General features: G+C 46.5%; 1 protein-coding gene across 1 annotated transcript in view; it reads left to right on the top strand.

Moving 5' to 3' along the window:
- Positions 1 to 20,000, top strand: part of patj (PATJ crumbs cell polarity complex component) — a 205,433-nt gene that overhangs the window by 155,934 nt on the left and 29,499 nt on the right. Inside the window, exons 28-29 of the mRNA XM_065008500.1 lie at positions 7,015 to 7,211; positions 10,722 to 10,813. Of these exons, the coding sequence (XP_064864572.1) occupies positions 7,015 to 7,211; positions 10,722 to 10,813 (289 nt within the window). The remainder of the gene's footprint in view (positions 1 to 7,014; positions 7,212 to 10,721; positions 10,814 to 20,000) is intronic.

Raw genomic sequence — 20,000 nt, 5'->3', positions numbered from 1 at the left:
TCGCTCTCGCTCTTTGTGTGTCTCTCGCTCTCGCTCTTTGTGTCTCTCGCTCTCGCTCTTTGTGTGTCTCTCGCTCTCACTCTTTGTGTGTCTCTCGCTCTCGCTCTTTGTGTGTCTCTCGCTCTCGCTCTTTGTGTGTCTCTCTCTCTCTCGCTCTTTGTGTGTCTCGCTCTCTCGCTCTTTGTGTGTCTCTCTCTCGCTCTCTCTCGCTCTGTGTTTGTCTCTCGCTCTCACTCTTTGTGTGTCTCTCGCTCTCGCTCTTTGTGTGTCTCTCGCTCTCGCTCTTTGTGTGTCTCTCTCGCTCTCGCTCTTTGTGTGTCTCTCTCTCTCGCTCTTTGTGTGTCTCGCTCTCTCGCTCTCTCTCGCTCTGTGTTTGTCTCTCGCTCTCGCTCTGTGTGTGTGTTTGAAGGTCATGAAGAGGGATGAGTTCACGATAACTATTCTTATCCAAACACCCCAGTCTATTCAAACTATCATAAATTAACTGTAAATTAACTATTTACATCATTGGATTCTAGGCATTATTCAAGACTGACTGTCAACAAATCATTTTAACACAAAAATAATTTGCAGGCCTTTGACCCTCTTGCTCTCTGCGTCAATATGTTTTCAATTCAATATCCCGAAATTGGTCCCCACAATCAAACGGCTGACTGCGATGAAAGCCTCTACTGCCAACCGGACTCAAATATCAAATGGTTAGCGAAAAAGACAGAAAAACGAGTGAACACCCTGTGCACAGCAGTGTCTCTAGACCCAGGTGCTGGTTTTGGCAGGAACAACTAGTAGTCTGTAGGGAATAGTGTGCCATTTTGGATGTGCCCATGGTACGTGTTGGAGATGCACAGATTCTTCACAATCAACAGATCTTCACAGTGCCTGGAGAGTAAAAGTATTTTGCTTATCAAGATGGTGTAATATTCTCATTCTGTGCAGAATGTGTCATGAACACACACAGACAGATGAGCCCAAACTTGAGTCAAATGGCGCGAACATGTTAAAGACCCCATCCAGTCTTTTTAATTATATATATTTTTTAAATAATCTTAACAGTGATTTATTAGACATTGTTATTTCATGAAAATATTTTTTTTGCCATTGAAATGATTGCGTGGGTGTGTTGATAGAAAGATTTACATACACAGCCCTGATTGGCGGATAGGATTGTCTTGACTGGAGCCTGCCTCGCTTACCCCTTCGAAGTAGGAGGATACATATGCAAATAAAAGGTGACTGGTCATTTTTCAGAATAATCAGATTGTGATGTCATGATCTGGGTCCAAAAACTCCATCCTACCTGAACAGGCTGAACCCCCCCCCCCCTCTCCCTCCCAAAAAAACACAAAGCGTGGACACCTACTCATTCCAGGTTTTTTTAGAATAATAGTGAAGACATCACAACTGTGGAATCATGTAGTAACCAGACAAGTGTTAAACAAATCAAAATATATTTTATATTTGAGATTCTTATTTGAGATAATTCTTTGCTTTGATGACAGCTTTATACACTCTTGGCATTCTCTCAACCAGCTTTATCTGAAATGATTTTCCAACAGTCTTGAAGGAGTTCCCACATATGCTGAGCACTTGTTGGCTGCTTTTTCTTGACTCTGGGGTCCAACTCATCCCAAACCATCTCGATTGGGTTGGGTTTGGGTGATTGTGGAGGCCAGGTCATCTAATGCTGCACTCCATCACTCTCCTTCTTGGTCAAATAGCCCTTACACAACCTGGAGGTGTGTTTTGGGACATTTGTCCTGTTGAAAATCCCACTAAGCGCAAACCAAATGGGATTGAGTATCATTGCAGAATGCTGTAGTAGCCATGCTGGCTAAGTGTGCCTTGAATTCTAAATAAATCACAGACAGTGTCACATACAAAGCACCATTACACCACCTCCTCCCTGCTTCACGGTGGGAACCACACATGCATAGATCATCTGTTCACCTACTCTGCGTCTCAGAAAGACACAGCGGTTGGAACCTACAATTTGGACTCATCAGACCGAAGGACAGATTTCCAACGGTCTAATGTCGATTGCTTGTGTTTCTTGTGTTTGATGGACTGTCGTTTCTCTTTGCTTATTTGAGCTGTTCTTGCCATAATATGGACCTGGTCTTTTACCAAATAGGGTTATCTTCTGTATACCACCCCTACCTTGTCACAAGACAACTGATTGGCTCCAACGCATTATGAAGGAAAGAAATTCCACAAACTAACTTTTAACAAGGCATACCTGATAATTGAAATGTATTCCAGGTGACTGCCTCATGAAGCTGGTTGAGAGAATGTGAAGAGTGCGCAAAGCAGTCATCAAGGCAAAGGGTGGCTACTTTGAAGAATCTCAAATATGTTTTGATTTGTTTAACACCTTTTTGGTTACTACATGATTCCATATGTTATTTCATAGTTTTGATGTCTTTGCTATTATTCTACAATGTAGAAAATAGTACAAATAAACAAACTCTGGAATGAGTAGGTGTCTCCAAGCGTTTGACTGGTAATGTATATTCTTTATGAAAAATCACGTTTTTGACTGCACTGCCCCTTTAACATTTTGTGGTTTGTGATGAAGCTAGCCAACACGCGATTAGCATTAGCGGCTAACGCGATTTATTTTACCCACAACTTGCTGAGAAAAGAAAAATCCCACTGCAGCGTTGACCATTGCAGACTGACTCGTGGTAGTGCAAAAAAAAAAACTGGTCTCCTTGAGTGACTGGAGACGGGGCTTGGTGTGTGTGTGGAGGGAGAGAGACGATTCGATTAGCAAACGAAGTCAACTATGAAAACGGGCATTGCACACGGCCGAGTGGCGTAACAACATATTTAACAAACCCTGAAATAACGTTATACCAGAGAAATTATAAACCCAAAACCTATCCATTTATCAGTACCGGTATGTGGTTAAATAGGGTATATACCGCCCAGCCCTACGATGGTAGTGGAGCACTGGACAGTGATGGAGCCTCATTAACCAGTAGATGCTGACGTTGATGACCTGACACTCATTTTCTCTCCTCCCTCTCTCCCGCCCTCGCTCTACGACTGAAGTCTTAACCACAGCTACTATGCCACAGCTAAGTGTTGAACTAACAGGGACTAGCTTCTGTCACACTCCTTTTTCCTCTCCTCCTTTTCCACTACTTCTCTCCACCGGATCATTCCCAGGACCTCTTCGCCAGCAGCCTCACTAAGGGCCTATTCAATCAAATACGGTCATGCCACTCAATTCCCCTTTTCCCTGTCATCTACACACACACACACACACTCACTCTCGCTCTCTTTCGCCCTAGCCTTTTGGGGGCCCCAAGGCATTTTGTTGGATGTAGAGAAATGTTGTCGTTTTAAAGTTTGCTGCAATTCTAGACATTTGCCATGGTCGGTGAGAAGATTTGACAATTTTCTAACTCATTTCATGCAATTCTACACATTTTGCCATGGGGCAGAGAGAAGAATGTGCAGTTTTTTAAATATATCTGAGTGACTTAACAAAATCAAGGGGGGGAGGCCCTCTGTAATTCGCATGATTACCTCAAGTTTAGATAGCTGGATAGACTATATCAGACTAGACCAATCTAAAAAATGTTAAGTGACATGGGCTAATTCAATAACTCTGTGACTGACATAACTCGAGGACAAACTGTTGCAATTGCACCTTGTGTATTCTACTATACTAACTGTCCCCCCCAAAATCCATGGGATCCGTGTGTCTTTTGGATGAAGTTATGGTTTGTATTTTCCACAGTCCATACGTTGTCACTAAAACCACTAATAAAACGTTCTAGCAACGTTTCTGAGGTTGCGGTTTTTGGACCAGAACCCTGCACCACCAATTTCACATTCCTCATTTTCTCTCTGTCAGCATCTCTATCTTGCTACCTCTCTTAGGACTGAAGAGAGGCAGAGAAATTTCTCGTCTTCCCTTTCTCAGCCCATCCAATTTCTTCCACCTCTTCCTTTCTCTTTCCCCTTAGTTTCTCTCCTTTCTCCCCCTCAACCCATCCGCCCTCCCGCTCTTTTCCTCTCCCTTCTCTTTCGCTTCCTACTTTTCTCCATTTCTCAACCCATCCACATTTACTATCGCAAGAGACTCTTTTCACTCCTTCCCTCTCTTTTCCACTCCTATGCTCAAATTCAACCCATCCATGTCGTAAGGTGGGTTGTCCCCCCTGACGCTCATGGGGTGATTCTCTCCCCCTCATTTTTATCGGTTGGAATTTATGGACCTCTTTGGGCTTTTAATTACTCTTCTCACGGCGTGACTGGAATGTAAATCTCTCTGCCTCCCTGTATCTCTTGCTCTCTCCCTCCTTCCCTCTCTCATCCCCCCTCTCTCCCTCCTTCCCTCTCTCATCCCCCCTCTCTCCTTACTCTTTCCCTCTGTTTCCATCTCTCTCTCCTTACTCTTTCCCTCTGTTTCCATCTCTCTCTCCTTACTCTTTCCCTCTGTTTCCATCTCTCTCTCCGCAGTATTTTTTTTTTTTTAAGAAATGGAAATCGCCTCAAAGGTCAGACACCATCCCTCCTTGTTCTGTCACCCTCCTCTCTCTTTTTTTTCTCTCTCTCTCTCTCCCTCTCTTGCCCCCTTCATGTTTACTGTGGTTTTTAATCAAAACAGGAGTGAAAAACAATGCTGGACAGAAAGGAAAATAGAAAGGGAGGAGAGGAAAAGGGGGATATTTAAGCGTGCATCATGTCGTAGGGCCTGACGGCATTATGAAAGGTGAAGAGTTTTGCGAGCAGGGTCATGAATCCCAGCCATCCATCAAAATGTTGGAATAATGTCGGCTTGTTATTGTCGGGAGGCCGAAATAGCATTGTGGTTTGGGAAGCATCCATCCCTTTTGTCTCGGCCAAATAACGACCCGTGTGAACCTGTTTGCTGAATGGGTGATGGGGATAAATGAGTTGGACGGAGGAATCTGTGTGCTATCAAGTTAACTCTGGAGTGGGTGGCTTTTTCATGGTGTTGCAGCAGGACCAAATTCCCTTTTTTTGAAAATGTTCTCTCTTCCCTACTCTCATGCGTGCGCGCACACACACACAACATCGATGCACAGGTTTGTGTGTATCAAGTAATCAGTTACAGCGATTGCAATTACAAGTCTTTCACTTTTACTAGTGTATGTGTGAGAGAGTAGATGCTTGGCGTGTGCTTTTTAGTTGACAAATGCCTCTCGAAACGTTTGAAATTGAATGAAATGCTGCGCATGAGAAGTAACCACCTCTCTGCGGTGGGTTCGATTTTAAAGGGGTTATCAGAAGTGGAAACGATAACAAAGCGGCCACCCCGCCCCTGGTACGGTGAAATGCTGAGAGAAATGTTACCACTCTAAAAATTCACAGACGGAGATATGGATGCAAGGACTTACCATCCATGATATCAAAGTTATAGTTTTAACCGTGTTTTCATGTGTGGGCAGAACTGAAAAAGCATGTGCGAGCAAGGAGGCCTACAAACCTGACTCAGTTACACCAGCTCTGTCAGGAGGAATGGGCCAAAATTCACCCAACTTATTGTGGGAAGCTTGTGGATGGCTACCCAAAACGTTTGACCCAAGTTAAACCATTTAAAGGCAATGCTACCAAATACTAATTGAGTGTATGTAAACTTCTGACCCACTGGGAATGTGATGAAAGAAATCAAATCTGAAAGAAATCATTCTCTCTACCATTATTCTGACATTTCACATTCTTAAAATAAAGTGGTGATCCTAACTGACCTAAGACAGGGAATTCTTACTAGGATTAAATGTCAGGAATTGTGAAAAACTGAGTTTAAATGTATTTGGCTAAGGTGTATGTAAACTTCTGACTTCAACTGTATGTGGTGTTTTGTTGACGTTTTCTTCGTTTTCGAACGGAGTAAAACGAGCGTATATTTTGGTTCTCATGAAGTGCGATAGTTAAACTAAGCTCATGAAGCATTTATGAAGTTATATTCTACAAGTATCACTGGATACATAGCATTAATTTAGTCCAAAAATGGATGTAGCAACTGCTGATTGTCCCTTTACAGGTGTTGCAGCAGGACCAAGTTTCCTTTGAAGGTGTTCTCTGCCCTCTTTCCACACACACACACACACAAGCACGTCCAGCGTACATGCGCAGGGCTGTTTGTTCAGAAAGCAGAAGATTTCAATGTCATTTTGATAGGCAGCTGCCATTGAGGGAAATCTAATCCTATCACGTGAGATGGTCATTCAGTATCTTCAACGGGACACACAGCATCATCAAAAGTCAACAGACGTGATTAGTTTCCATGACACGTACACACACACACACACACCCACTGAAGGATTTCAGTCAGGACCTCGGCTCTCCCCTGCCTTAGCCGTTGACCGAGGGGGTGGAAAAATTTAAGTAAATAGAGATGAGAGAACACACAGGCCTGTGGTCTGCCCGGCCATCCCTTTACCCACACCAGACGATTACAGTAAATAACAGCCTATCTAACCTGGCACCAGTGTAGATCTATCAGCTCTACAGAGTGACTCGGACACAGCCCTGGGGTACCCCAGAATGGATTGATTTGGACAAAAAAAAGCACATGCAGTGGGTGAAATAAATGCCCTTTTGAATACTGCTGCACAAGGGATTATTTCATGCAATTACTTTTCACCCCCGGCGATAGAGGGAAACTAGCAAGCATTATAAAACTGGAAAGCAAAACTCAGACTTGAGTTTGAGAGCAGAGATGAATGTTCCTCTGTGTATTGGAGGAAGTTGGGAGATATGGTAATGATAATAATTGCACTCGTGTATAATGGAACAAGCCAGGGTATTCCACCGACTGGACAGGTCAAATAGTCATCACAGTAAAGCGAAAGAAGAAACGTGTGTGTGTGTGCTGCCTACGGATGTGTGTGTCAAGAATTCAGTCAGGAGGGTTTCCTTTGAGACCTTTTTCTAGTGTGTGTGTAAGACCAGATAAATGGTTTGCCGGCGTAATCTTTCCCCTCCAACACTGAAACACAGTATTAGAAATAACCACCTGTCTCTCTCCCTCAGAGCGGATCAGGCTGCGCTACGGGGAGCTGTGCGGGGAGCTGCTGTGTGTGGAGCTGGACAAAGAGCGCCACGGTCTGGGCCTGAGCCTGGCGGGGAACCGCGACCGCGCCTGCCTCAGTATCTTTGTGGTGGGCATCAGCCCCGGGGGCCCCGCTGCCAAAAACGGAAACATCCGTGTTGGGGACGAGTTGCTGGAGGTGAGGGGGCCACACACACACACACCTGTGCGAACTCGCACATGCATATTCTCTCACACACGTGTGCGAAAAGACAGTCACACGCACACATGAGCCAATCACAGGGGTTGATTAGGTGGACATGGTAGTATAAGAGGCCATGTTGGATAGTCTGCCCTTGTCCTTTCCCCTTTCTTCCTTCCCTCTTTTTCTCTCTCTCCCGTCCCCTGCCCATGCATTATTTCATTTGTGATCGTCACAGCCCTTTCTCTCTCTCGCTCCCTCCCTCCCTGTGATAGTCTTATCCTGTTAAGTCCTTGAGGGAGAAAATGAAACTGCTCCATCACTGTCACTGTTGACGCCGAGGCCAGTGCTCCTCTCAGGCCACAGAATCCATCACAACACATCACAACGGCGTGTGTGAATAGGGGCTGTGTGTGTGTCTGCCTCAGAGAAACGCAAAAAATAGTGTGCCTCCTATACTTTCTTATACTCTTGTTTCTCCACCTTTTTAGTTTATTTTCTCGCTCTTCCGTCTCTCTTCCTTTCGGTCTTTCTGGGAAGATTCCCGGAAAAGCATTTGCTCTTGCTGCCTCAATGAATGAAAATAACTTCTCCTTTTTGAGTGTGGGCCTACTACTAATGAATCTAAGCGGGGATTAGTCATGCAAAATAGATGCGATTAATTCTTCTGGTTGATTTAGTTCTTCTGGTTTGATTAGTCGTTGCTGGGATTGAGCTCTGGGACTGGCAGAGTAAGTGTCTCATGAATGCAGTGAATTATAAATGTGTCAGTCTGGAGCTGAAGTGTTTTGCCGGTTTTTCAAAACGCTTGTCTGAGATGATCTTCCACAAACATTGACACTAACGTGGAAGAGCCTGAATTGGAACTGACGTGTTGTCAGCTGACCCGCGTCTGTTATGACCTCTTCCTTTCTTCTTTTTTTCCTCATTCCATCATATCACGTTCTCCTCCCTCCATCAACCCTCTGGGTTTTTTCTTTCTTTCTCTCTATTCCTCCCGCCCTCTCTGTTGTGCTAGCGCTGCTCATTACAACAATGTCACTGCCACCATGAAAAATGTATGTGGACTGCCACAAGCAGCGACAGCGGAGGGAGGGAGACCCGACCCAATGCAACACACAAGCTGAGGCGCGCGCGCACACACACTGAGATGCACACACACATGCAGTGCCTTGGGAAAGTATTCAGACCCCTTGACTTTTTCCACATTGTGACGTTAAGACTTATTCTAAAATGGATTAAATAAAAACACATCGTCAGCAATCTACACACAATACCCCATAATGACAAAGTGAAAACAGGTTTTTAGAATGTATTCAGTGTAAAGATTACATACAGAAATACGTGTTCAGACCTTTTGGCGATGAGACTCGGGTGCATCCTGTTTCCATTGATCATCCTTGAGATGTTTCTACTTGATTGGAGTCCACCTGTGGTAAATTCAAATGATTGAACATGCTTTGGAAAGGAACACACCTGTTTATATAGGTGCATGTCAGAGCAAAAGCCAAGCCATGAGGCCAATTGTCCGTAGAACAGATCTGGAGAAGGGTACCAAAACATTTCTGCAGCATTGAAGGTCCCCAAGAACACAGTGACTTCCGTCATTCTTAAATTGAAGAAGTTTGGAACTACCGAGACTCTTCCTAGAGCTGGTCGCCCAGCCAAACTGAGCAATCGGGGGAGAAGGGCCTTGGTCAGGGAGGTGATGGTCATTGACAGAGCTTGGGAGTTCCTTTGTGGAGATGGGAGAACATTCCAAAAGGACAACTATCTCTACAGCTCTCCACCAATCAGGCCTTTATGGTAGAGTGCCCAGACGGAAGCCACTCCTCAGTAAAAGGCACATGACAGCCCACTTGGAGTTTGACAAAAGGCACCTAAAGGACCCTGACCATGAGAAACAAGATTTTCTGATCTGATGAAAGCAAGATTGAACTCTTTGGCCTGAATGCCAAGCGTCACGTCTGAAGGAGACCTGGCACCATCCCTACAGTGAAGCATGGTGGTGGCAGCATCATGCTGTGGGGATGTTTTTCAGCTGCAGGGACTGGAAGACTAGTCAGGATTGAGGCAAAGATGAACGGAGTAAAGTACAGAGATCCTTGATGAAAACCTGCTCCAGAGCGCTGAGGACCACAGACTGGGGCGAAGGTTCACCTTCCAACAGGACAACGACCCTAAGCACACAGCCAAGACGACGCAGGAGTGGCTTCGGGACAAGTCTCTGAATGTCCTTGAGTGGCCCAGCCAGAGCTCGGACTTGATCCGGATCTAACATCTCTGGAGAGACCTGAAAATAGATGTGCAGTGACACTCCGCATCCAACCTGACAGAGGTTGAGAGGATCTGCAGAGAGGAATGGGAGAAACTCCCCAAATGCAGGTGTGCCAAGCTTGTAGCGTCATCAAGAAAGTACTGAGTAAAGGGTCTGAATACTTAAGTAAATGTGAGATTTCTGTTTTTTTTTATTTGAATAAATTAGCAACAATTTATAACCAGTTTTTGCTTTGTCATTATGGGTTATTGTGTTTAGATTGATGAAGAAAAAAATGATTTAATCAATTTTAGAATAAGGCTGTAACGTAACAAAATGTGGAAAAAGTTGAGGGGTCTGAATACCTTCCAAAGGCACTGTACTATAATCACAGAGAAACACACACACACACACACACAGTCATAAATGCAGACACACACATGCACGTACACTGTTAGTCACAGGCTGATCCACATGCTCACACGCAAACATACACACTCCCTCCCTCACTGATGAACACTGACACCCCACACTAAAACCCTCACAAACCGTGTCTCTGAGCCCATCTAAGCCCCAGTCAGGATTTGTGCTGTTCCACCAGAGCAAGGTGTTGGGGCTGGGTGCTGGCCCATTCGGATCTGCAGAGTGCTAAATTGCCTATTGATTTAACATTTGGAAGTAGCGGATACGACTGAATGTGCTCATTTGAGTAGCAGACCGGTGTGGATTGTAGGGGGCTAGCAGGCGAGCTCAATGACCTTTCAGTAAAACCTGTCTCAATTAGGGGTGAGGGGGGAGCTGTGAATGTGGTTGTGGGTATGTGCCCACATCAGTAATCATGTGCTTGCGGCTGCTGCCACTAAACACTGTTGTCACACTTGGGCGGATGCATCATGCCTTCATTGTTGCCATCTAGAAGGTCACTGTGTGTGGTGTGTGTTTGCTGCACACGTGTGTATTTGCTTACAGGGTTTATTTGTATATGCCTGTATGTGTTCATGCATGTTTGAGTCTTATGTTGCTATCTCTTTGTCAGAGAGAGAAATACATTAAATCCATCACTTCTTCCTGTTTATGATAAAGACCTGGGTTGTGTTCATTATGCATCAACGGAAGAAAACGGACTGAAACAGTGAGGGGGCCAACCTGAACTTATCCAATAAGAAATGGAAACTGTTTTGTTATGTAGTGCCATAACGAATATGACACAGATTGTAGTTCAACTCTCTCCTTCTCTTCCTCCCCATCAGATCAACAACCAGGTCCTGTATGGCCGCAGCCACCTGAATGCCTCAGCCATCATTAAGAGCGCCTCGTCCAAGGTCAAGATTATCCTCATCAGGTAAGGCTAGTCAGCCGACCCTGGGACCAAGGGCGTTAACGCCTATTCAAAAGGAGGGGGCCACCTAAAACCAATAGTTATTTTGTTCATTAAATCAGACAAGACACACTTAAACTACCCTGAGCACAGTCAACACAAATATATTTTTTATAGTAGGCTAAGAATATAATGAAATATAACTGAATAAAATGGAATGGCTGTCATATTAAAAAAAGGTTCCATTTTGAAACAGCCCAAGGCGAGCCCTTGCTTTTTAAATCCATGTTTCATGTCTTTCATACCCTCATTCCACTTTGTTAGGGAGCAGGCGTTAGGGTCATACATTGTGAGAGTATCTTCATCATGATACCCATACAAAATAACAGCAATCCTATTTTTTTAAATCATGCGAGTCTCGCGTTCATATTTCACGACCTCCGATGGGCTTTACGCGATCGAGCAAAAACAATGGCCTACACTTGATCTAACGCTACATTAACCTATTGCACGCTAAATGTTTCTGATCAGTGATGGATTTGCAAACAAATAGATGAGCTGTACCACTTCCTCTTATTTGTCCTGCCAGAGAATTAACCAAATATACAGACATTGATTGATTAAGACTAGTCACAGGCATTTGATCGGGAGTAGACCTTGGCTAATACGTGACTGCGAGTCAAGAGGAAAATAATCCACTTGGTAAGCTACATAACATGCTGGCAACATTTTTGCCACTATACAGTCTCCATATACAGGGCCTTCGGGGGAAAGTATTCAGACCCCTTTGACTTTTCCCACATTTTTTGTTAAGTTACAGCCTTATTCTAAAATGGAGTCAATCAAATTTCCCCTCAGCAATCTGCACTCAATACCCCATAATGACAAAGGGAAAAAAAGGTGTATTGAAAGTAAAACACAGAACTACCTTATTTACAATAAATATTTAGACCCTTTGCTATGAGACTCGAAATTGAGCTCAGGTGCATCCTGTTTCCATGAAGTGTCCTTGAGATGTGACCAAGAACCCCCGATGGTCACTCTGACAGGCTTCGGGACAAGTCTCTGAATGTCCTTGAGTGGGCCGGACTTGAACCCGATCGAACATCCTCTGAATGTTCGACCTGAAAATAGCTGTTTTATTTTTAATACATTTGCAAAAATGTCAGTTTTTGCTTTGTCATTATGGGGTATTGTGTGTAGATTGAGGAAAACACAAATGTGGAGAAAGTCAAGGGGTCTGAATCCTGTTCAAATGCACTGTAGTTATTGTACTACATTGTCCATGTACCTTTTGGCTTGCCGTAACAGGTTAAGCCTCGCCACTCCATTCAACTAAAGCAGCCATAGTTCCGCATTTCTTCACCGTTTAACTCCCACAAGCATTCCAGCACAGGCTTCTTCTTGCGACAGGGATGGAGTTCCTTTTGTGCTTGACCACCTTAACGAGACGCCTTGTGACGCAGCTGGAGAACATTTGGAAGTCACTCCGACGTGCCGTTCTACAGAACAAAAGTACTGAACCACGTGATGTTTTATATGGACATTGCTCTCTAAATGGAGGCATGGACCAAAACAAAATCAAAGATAAATTGCTTTCTCTTGAAATAAATGTGGTATTCTATGGGTTACAAGGGGGATCGAAATGCGATCGTTTTGAGGCCGTTAGCTGAGGTAAAAAATTGCATCCCAATTGTTTCTGCTTACAAATCTGAGGTACCTGTATGTTGAGTTATCATTTTAATTAACTGAAGGAGGGAGGGAGAGAGCCTACATTTTACTCCACAACCGCTGTTTATGCTCCCTTTGAGTGAGCGAGCAAAGTGATGCTATTTTGGTACGATCCTTTCTCAGTGTACAAGCTGTCGATTACGGGGGCGAACAGTACTCGAAGACAGTTGTACCTCCTTCCTCCTCCACAGTCGTGCCAAATACCCCTCCGCTCTATAGAAATAAGATATTGTACCCTTCAGGGGGACGTTCTTAGAACCATTGTAACATTTGAAGGCTATTTTCTCCCTCAGCCAACGTTGACAGGATGCATATGTTACGCTCTGATAAGACCATTAGGCTGGTGGCACCATCGCTCCCCGTCGTCTATGGCCACTATTACCCAAGGAAGGCAAATGAACCCCACGCACGACGACGACCTCTGTGTAATTTTGGGGATTTGCGTCTTATCGGATCATGTGGGAAGGAGAGGATGAGGGAGGCAGAGAGAATGAGGAAAAGAGAGGGAGAAGTGGAGTCTCATTAACTGGGCTTCAATATCCGTCCACTCAAACACCAGCTATGAAGCCACCCACTGACCTTCCACATCCTAAATCACACCCTATTTTCTATATAGTGCACTACTTTTGACCAGGGTCCACAGGGCTCAATATAGGGAATAGGGTGCCATTTGAGACGCAGGAACTGACTGCACTCGCTTGGTTCCGTCTTATTACTCATTATTTCTTGCTCTACCGCTCCCTCTCTCCTTCTCTGCCACTCTACCGCTCCCTCTCTCCTTCTCTGCCACTCTACCGCTCCCTCTCTCCTTCTCTGCCACTCTACCGCTCCCTCTCTCCTTCTCTGCCACTCTACCGCTCCCTCTCTCCTTCTCTGCCACTCTACCGCTCCCTCTCTCCTTCTCTGCCACTCTACCGCTCCCTCTCTCCTTCTCTGCCACTCTACCGCTCCCTCTCTCCTTCTCTGCCACTCTACCGCTCCCTCTCTCCTTCTCTGCCACTCTACCGCTCCCTCTCTCCTTCTCTGCCACTCTACCGCTCCCTCTCTCCTTCTCTGCCACTCTACCGCTCCCTCTCTCCTTCTCTGCCACTCTACCGCTCCCTCTCTCCTTCTCTGCCACTCTACCGCTCCCTCTCTCCTTCTCTGCCACTCTACCGCTCCCTCTCTCCTTCTCTGCCGCTCCCTCTCTCCTTCTCTGCCGCTCCCTCTCTCCTTCTCTGCCGCTCCCTCTCTCCTTCTCTGCCGCTCCCTCTCTCCTTCTCTGCCGCTCTACCGCTCCCTCTCTCCTTCTCTGCCGCTCCCTCTCTCCTTCTCTGCCGCTCTACCGCTCCCTCTCTCCTTCTCTGCCGCTCTACCGCTCCCTCTCTCCTTCTCTGCCGCTCTACCGCTCCCTCTCTACTTCTCTGCCGCTCCCTCTCTCCTTCTCTGCCGCTCCCTCTCTCCTTCTCTGCCGCTCTACCGCTCCCTCTCTCCTTCTCTGCCGCTCCCTCTCTCCTTCTCTGCCTCTCCTTCTCTGCCTCTCCTTCTCTGCCGCTCCCTCTCTCCTTCTCTGCCGCTCCCTCTCTCCTTCTCTGCCGCTCCCTCTCTCCTTCTCTGCCGCTCCCTCTCTCCTTCTCTGCCGCTCTACCGCTCCCTCTCTCTCCTTCTCTGCCGCTCCCTCTCTCCTTCTCTGCCGCTCCCTCTCTCCTTCTCTGCCGCTCCCTCTCTCTCCTTCTCTGCCGCTCCCTCTCTCCTTCTCTGCCGCTCCCTCTCTCCTTCTCTGCCGCTCCCTCTCTCCTTCTCTGCCGCTCTACCGCTCCCTCTCTCCTTCTCTGCCGCTCCCTCTCTCCTTCTCTGCCGCTCCCTCTCTCCTTCTCTGCCGCTCCCTCTCTCTTTCTCTGCCGCTCCCTCTCTCCTTCTCTGCCGCTCCCTCTCTCCTTCTCTGCCGCTCCCTCTCTCCTTCTCTGCCGCTCCCTCTCTCCTTCTCTGCCGCTCCCTCTCTCCTTCTCTGCCGCTCCCTCTCTCCTTCTCTGCCGCTCCCTCTCTCCTTCTCTGCCGCTCTGCCGCTCCCTCTCTCCTTCTCTGCCGCTCTACCTCTGTCTTTCTTCCTCCCTCTCACCATAGCCGTCCCCCGCTCTCAAACCTTCTGTCTCTTGTCTTAATCGCTCTTGCAAACTCTCTCTCCATCCCTCTCTTTACCTCTTCCATATCCCCCCCACCCCCTCTCACTGCTGCCTATCTAGTAGCCTAATCATCTCTCTGGGGAGCGAGGAGCACACAGAGCACGACGGCGACGCAGCACTTAATTTCCTCCCCATGCCACGCGCCGCTTCTTGCCATCCTTAAGTCCCTGTAATTGAACACAGTGGGCCGGAGCCCAATCACCTGTGTTCTCCGCGCATATTAAAACATACCGAAGGGAGAGAGGGAGACCTAGGATGGCGTCTAGGGCCCATATCCATAAAGCATCTCAGAGTAGGAGTGCTGGTCCCTCCCTGTCTGTCATCTAATTCAATATGCTTTAAAAGGCTAAAGTGATCCGCACTCTGCGACGCGTTGTGAATACGGGCCAAAGGAAGTGCATAAGCAGGCCATTATGACGGCTGTCAAAATGTGAACGACAGACATGGCATCAGCGAGCAGCACATCCATTATTTCTGAGCTGCTGACGGGGAAAAGGCTGCGGAAAAGATAACAACATGCTGATTTATGCATTGGTGACGTGAGGTTCTCTGTTGAAGTGTCTGTCCGCTAGGCAGCCTCGTTGGCTGACAACTAAAACGTCATGTATAGCAAGCACGGAATCGGTGTTTAAGGTGTCCTTTTTGTGTTCCACGGAATTGACACGTCCATGATGACACTTCATGGAACGCGGCAGTGCTGTCAATCTGAGCTTGTGGTTATCGGCACAGCTTTCAACCGTGTCTGTTAAGTAATGCGTCTCGTGCCAATGGCAGAGTCAAATAAAGGGTTTTACTCTAAGAAAAGTTTGACACCCTATTCCATATGTGTTGGCACTCCAGAGTTCCAATGCGGCGATTGTTTGCTAGCGGAGGACTATTTGTGTAACCTTTATTTAACCAGGCAAGTCGGTTAAGAACAAATTCTTAATTACAATGACGGCCAAACCCGGACGACGCTGGACCAATTGTGCGCCACCCTATGGGACTCCCAATCACAGCCGGCTGTGATACAGCCTGGAATCGAACCAGGGTCTGTAATGACGCCGTTAGCACTGAGGTGGTGCCTTAGACCGCTGCGCCACTCGGGAGCCCTACTCAGTTATGCTTAGCAAACAAATCTCAATTATGCGCAAACTTATGGGGAAAACGCAAATGGGAATTTTCTCATTCTCCACTCCTATGGTAGGACTCTGCTCAGGGCTCATGGATTCCCTGCCTTGTCATCTGTCCCTATCCGATTGGCCCGTGCTACCTGGAACTTGCCTGCCAAGGAAGTCGTTTCCATCTACTTCTCCCCCTCCATCCTGTCGTGGAGTAGACAGAGAACAGCAATCAGTGTTTAGATCAGTGCTGGTCCCATGTCACAAGTCGTGGAAACCGATGGCAGCGGCATGCTGCTAAGTGGACGGGAGTGGTTTGGAGCAGATTGACAGTACATTCGGAAAGTATTCAGACCCCTTGACTTTTTGAACATTTTGTCACGTTACAGCCTTATTCTAAAATGGATTAAATAAAAAATGTCCTCCTCAATCTACACACAATACCGCATATTGACGAAACCAAAACAGGTTTTTCAGAAATGTTTGCAAATGTATTCAATTTTTTTTTTTTTTAACTATGACCTCATTTACATAAGTATTCAGACCCTTTTCTATGAGACTTGAAATTGAGCTCAGGTGCATCCTGTTTCCATTGACCATCCTTGATGTTTCTACAACTTGACACAGTGGCCTCCATAAACGGAAGAAGTTTGGAACCCCCAAGACTCTTCCTAGAGCTTGCCCCACAGCCAAACTGAGCAATTGGGGGTGAAGAGCCTTGTTCAGGGAGTTGACCAGGAGCCCGATGAATAATAAATACCAATACAAATGTAGTGCACTACTTTTCACCAGAACCCTATGTGCCCTGGTCAAAAGTAGTGCACTATATAGGGAATAGGGTGCCATTTGGGATGCAGACATATTGTCGCTGTCTGACCCACCAAGGTCTCAAGTGCAAGAGCGCAAGTTACCAAGGTGGAGCGAACAGGAAGGAACCGCTTGGTCATACTGTTGACATTTGGAGGGCTTTGTCCTTCAGTGTCCCTGAAGACTGTTGATTTGGCATAAACATGAGAGCGGACACATCTCAATTAATTTTCCATCCTCATCAGATGTTGTTTTTCAGATTTATTGAAATTCTCTTTCTTCTATCCCACTGGTCATGTGCACTCTGCTGTCCAGTATTCCGTGTTTTGTTTTCCTCCGTTTGTCTAGAGGGAAATCCAGGTTTCACTGTAGCTGTGATTAGATTGCAGCCAATTCACAGTAGGAGCAGAATAGGTCAGTACGTGCTCAGGGGTTTGGTGACAAACTCCTTTAAAAAGGTTGGTGGGAGGGGTGGCTCGAAAAATGCTATATTGAGTCAAAGTTCGTTTGGCAATGAGCGGTGGGACGTCAAGGATAGGGCGCCTCGTAGCCATATCGCCATGGAAACATCAGCTGGCGCCGGCCAGGCTGCAGACGGGAAGAAAAAGGTCCGACTAGGAACGCAAATGTTAGTGTCAGCCCACCCAGCGCCCGTTCGCTTATCCAGCCTCGCATTGGAGTGAGTTAGTGCTGTCACGCCAGTGAGCGTGTTCGTTTACGCGCACACACACAAATGCTCAAACAACACATCCTACGACTTTGTCAGCTTACTGTGGATTGGCCACATTTTCTTATTTTAGTTGTAGGAGAACAGGGTTGTGTGGGAATAAGGCAACACAAGAAACTGATTGATTGATTGATTGATAAATAAATTCCCAATGTCCCTACCATCCCCTTGGTGGAAGAGGGAACAAAAGCATTAACTGTAATTGGAAAAGGATCACTTACTGGGGGTAGAGAATAACAGTGGAGAGGGGTAGAGGGAGGTAGATAAATGTTGTGAGAGAGGCGAAGAGAAGACTGGAGTATCGCGAGAGAGAGGGCGCGGGATAGAGAGGTGAAGACGGGGAAAAGAAGGGAGTGGGAAGAGGGAGAGAGGAGGGTACCTGCACACCTGAAGCGGGGGAACCACCACATATAACCACTTGAGGGTTGAACAGGAAAGATAGCTGGATATCATCACTGACTGCTGGTCTGGGCTAGCTGAGGACCCTCCTAGTGGATTGGAGAAGCCAGAAGCTCCTGCTTTTCTTGGCTGTGTCTGACCATCTGTCTGTCTAAGAGAGGAGAGGACAAAGTGAAGATATACCCCGGTACAGATTTATGAAAACCCCCACCGGTTTTGACTGAAACCAGATAGAAGGGGAGATTACAAGAGAGGAGATGAGGGGACAAGGACGGTAGAGAAAATAGAGGGACTCTAGAACGGCAGAGCGGTCAAGAGAAGGTCCAAAGTATCCTCATCTTCTTCCTCTTCATTATCTCTGTGGGTCTCTAGCCTAAGCATACTGAACCACCCATTAGACTGACAGTTGACCTCTTTGACGCTGCCGCCAGTGACATAATGTAGCACACGGCAACTGTCCTATAGGACGACACCGGAAGAAATGCCTGCGCTCACCATCTTCTGCTGCACATGGTGAACCACTTTTACCTCTCAACAGTCCATAGCACCTGCCGGCCCTATTTCGCTCCCTTCCCGTTGGCCCTAATCCTTCCATTTTTTTGCCGCTCTTAATGCTCTGTGTGGGTATAAGCAGTGTAGTGGTTGATGGTCCACCACATTGCTGCCGCCTTACAGACATAGTGCCATGGTGAAGGGGTACGGAGCAAATTGGAACTGGCTGCCTCTTTACTTGACCCCGTTTGTGTGTATTTATGGTAATAGAAACTAAGACACAGATGGTTAGACTACGTAGAATAGTTCATAAATCAAGCAGCTCATGTCAATTACCCCATGGGCTTTTTTTTTTTTGCGTATGCCTCTTGAATCCATGAAGGTGTTGTCTCTGCCATCGGCAGACCATTAGTAACCCGAATGCTTGTTGTCGAATCCACTCGGAGCTGTTTGCCTACAATAGGGAGTGATTGTTGACTCGTCTTCTCCTCCCTCACTCCGTGTCTCTCCGGCACTCACCTGGGGTGCTCTGTCATATCTTTCGGCTTTGATAATTTTTGTGTCCTTGTCTCGCAGTAGTCCCCTGAGGAGGCGTGAACAAGCGCGTCGCCAAACTGTTTTGTTTCTTCCCCTGGTTTGCTGTTCCACACAATTTCAACAGCTGTCTTTGAAAAGTGCGCGTACTGGTGACAGCAGTAGGATTCACACGCACTGGCAACAGCGGTGGGATTTATTTCTCTCTCCGAGCACACATGAATGACTGGCTTCCTCAGCTGCCGCCGGGAGATTCCGTTACCGCACAAACGGAGAGGGAATGAAAGAGATTTGAACAAAAGGAAAGACAAACGATATGCAAAATAGGTCCCATGTAGGCGGTGAGGAAAGGAAACCGTAAAAGAACTGGAGAACGCTGGCCTGTGGAGGGATACAAATTTGTGTTGCCGATTCCCCTTTTTTTCCCCCTGAAGTGACTGACTTGAATTTCATAGCACATTGACCTTAATTATATAACTCCCTCAACTAATTATTAACTTCCTCTATTGGTAACCGATACAGGGTAATCGTTAACAATATAATGGGTTGAATACGTCTACCCGAACTGATTATTATACCAATTTGTGTTAAGCCAATGTTTTCAATGGAGACTATTCTCTTCAGAGAAAGAGTGAGCATAAAGTCTACTCTGACCATGCAGTGTTGAGCATGCGTGTTGTACGGGGATTGTGCTGGGCTCAGGTGGTGCTATCGCAGCCGTTGAGTCCAAATCGCCTGATGTGAGAGATGATGAAATGTCTAGCCTGGTTGGCCCTCTCAATCCCAAACCGAGCATTACTCTGGCTTTCTCCATCCTAGCTTCCATTTGTCCCCTGCAGATGTTACCAGAATCACAAGCCTCAACCCCCCCCCCCCCCGGCACTTCTGTAAATCTGAAAGGATTGGATATGTATAAGCATATAGGCCGACATGTCTAAATGCTAATTCGGTGTCCACAGTTGCAGAGGCGGCGGTCAATTGTGACATACTGTATCTACGCGGCTCTGAGACCACCGTCCGTGGGGGGACCCACTGCCCCAACCTTGCACCTCCCCAAAATTCCCCCAATGCACCTCCCCAAAACCAATGCGGCTCCGCCTAAGCGGCTTCTATTCATTTGAATTTGAATTGCTTGAGCCGCGCTGAGATTCTGAGAAAGTATAAAAGCCAACAGTCCCAACATTCTAGAACACGGCAGTGCAGATGCGTACACATTTTGAACTCCTCTGATTAGCGCTTTAGTCATCATTCCATAAGTG

Source organism: Oncorhynchus nerka, linkage group LG24 (assembly GCF_034236695.1).
Source record: "Oncorhynchus nerka isolate Pitt River linkage group LG24, Oner_Uvic_2.0, whole genome shotgun sequence".
Classification (NCBI taxonomy): domain Eukaryota; kingdom Metazoa; phylum Chordata; class Actinopteri; order Salmoniformes; family Salmonidae; genus Oncorhynchus; species Oncorhynchus nerka.
This window is presented reverse-complemented; position numbering and strand designations above follow the sequence as displayed.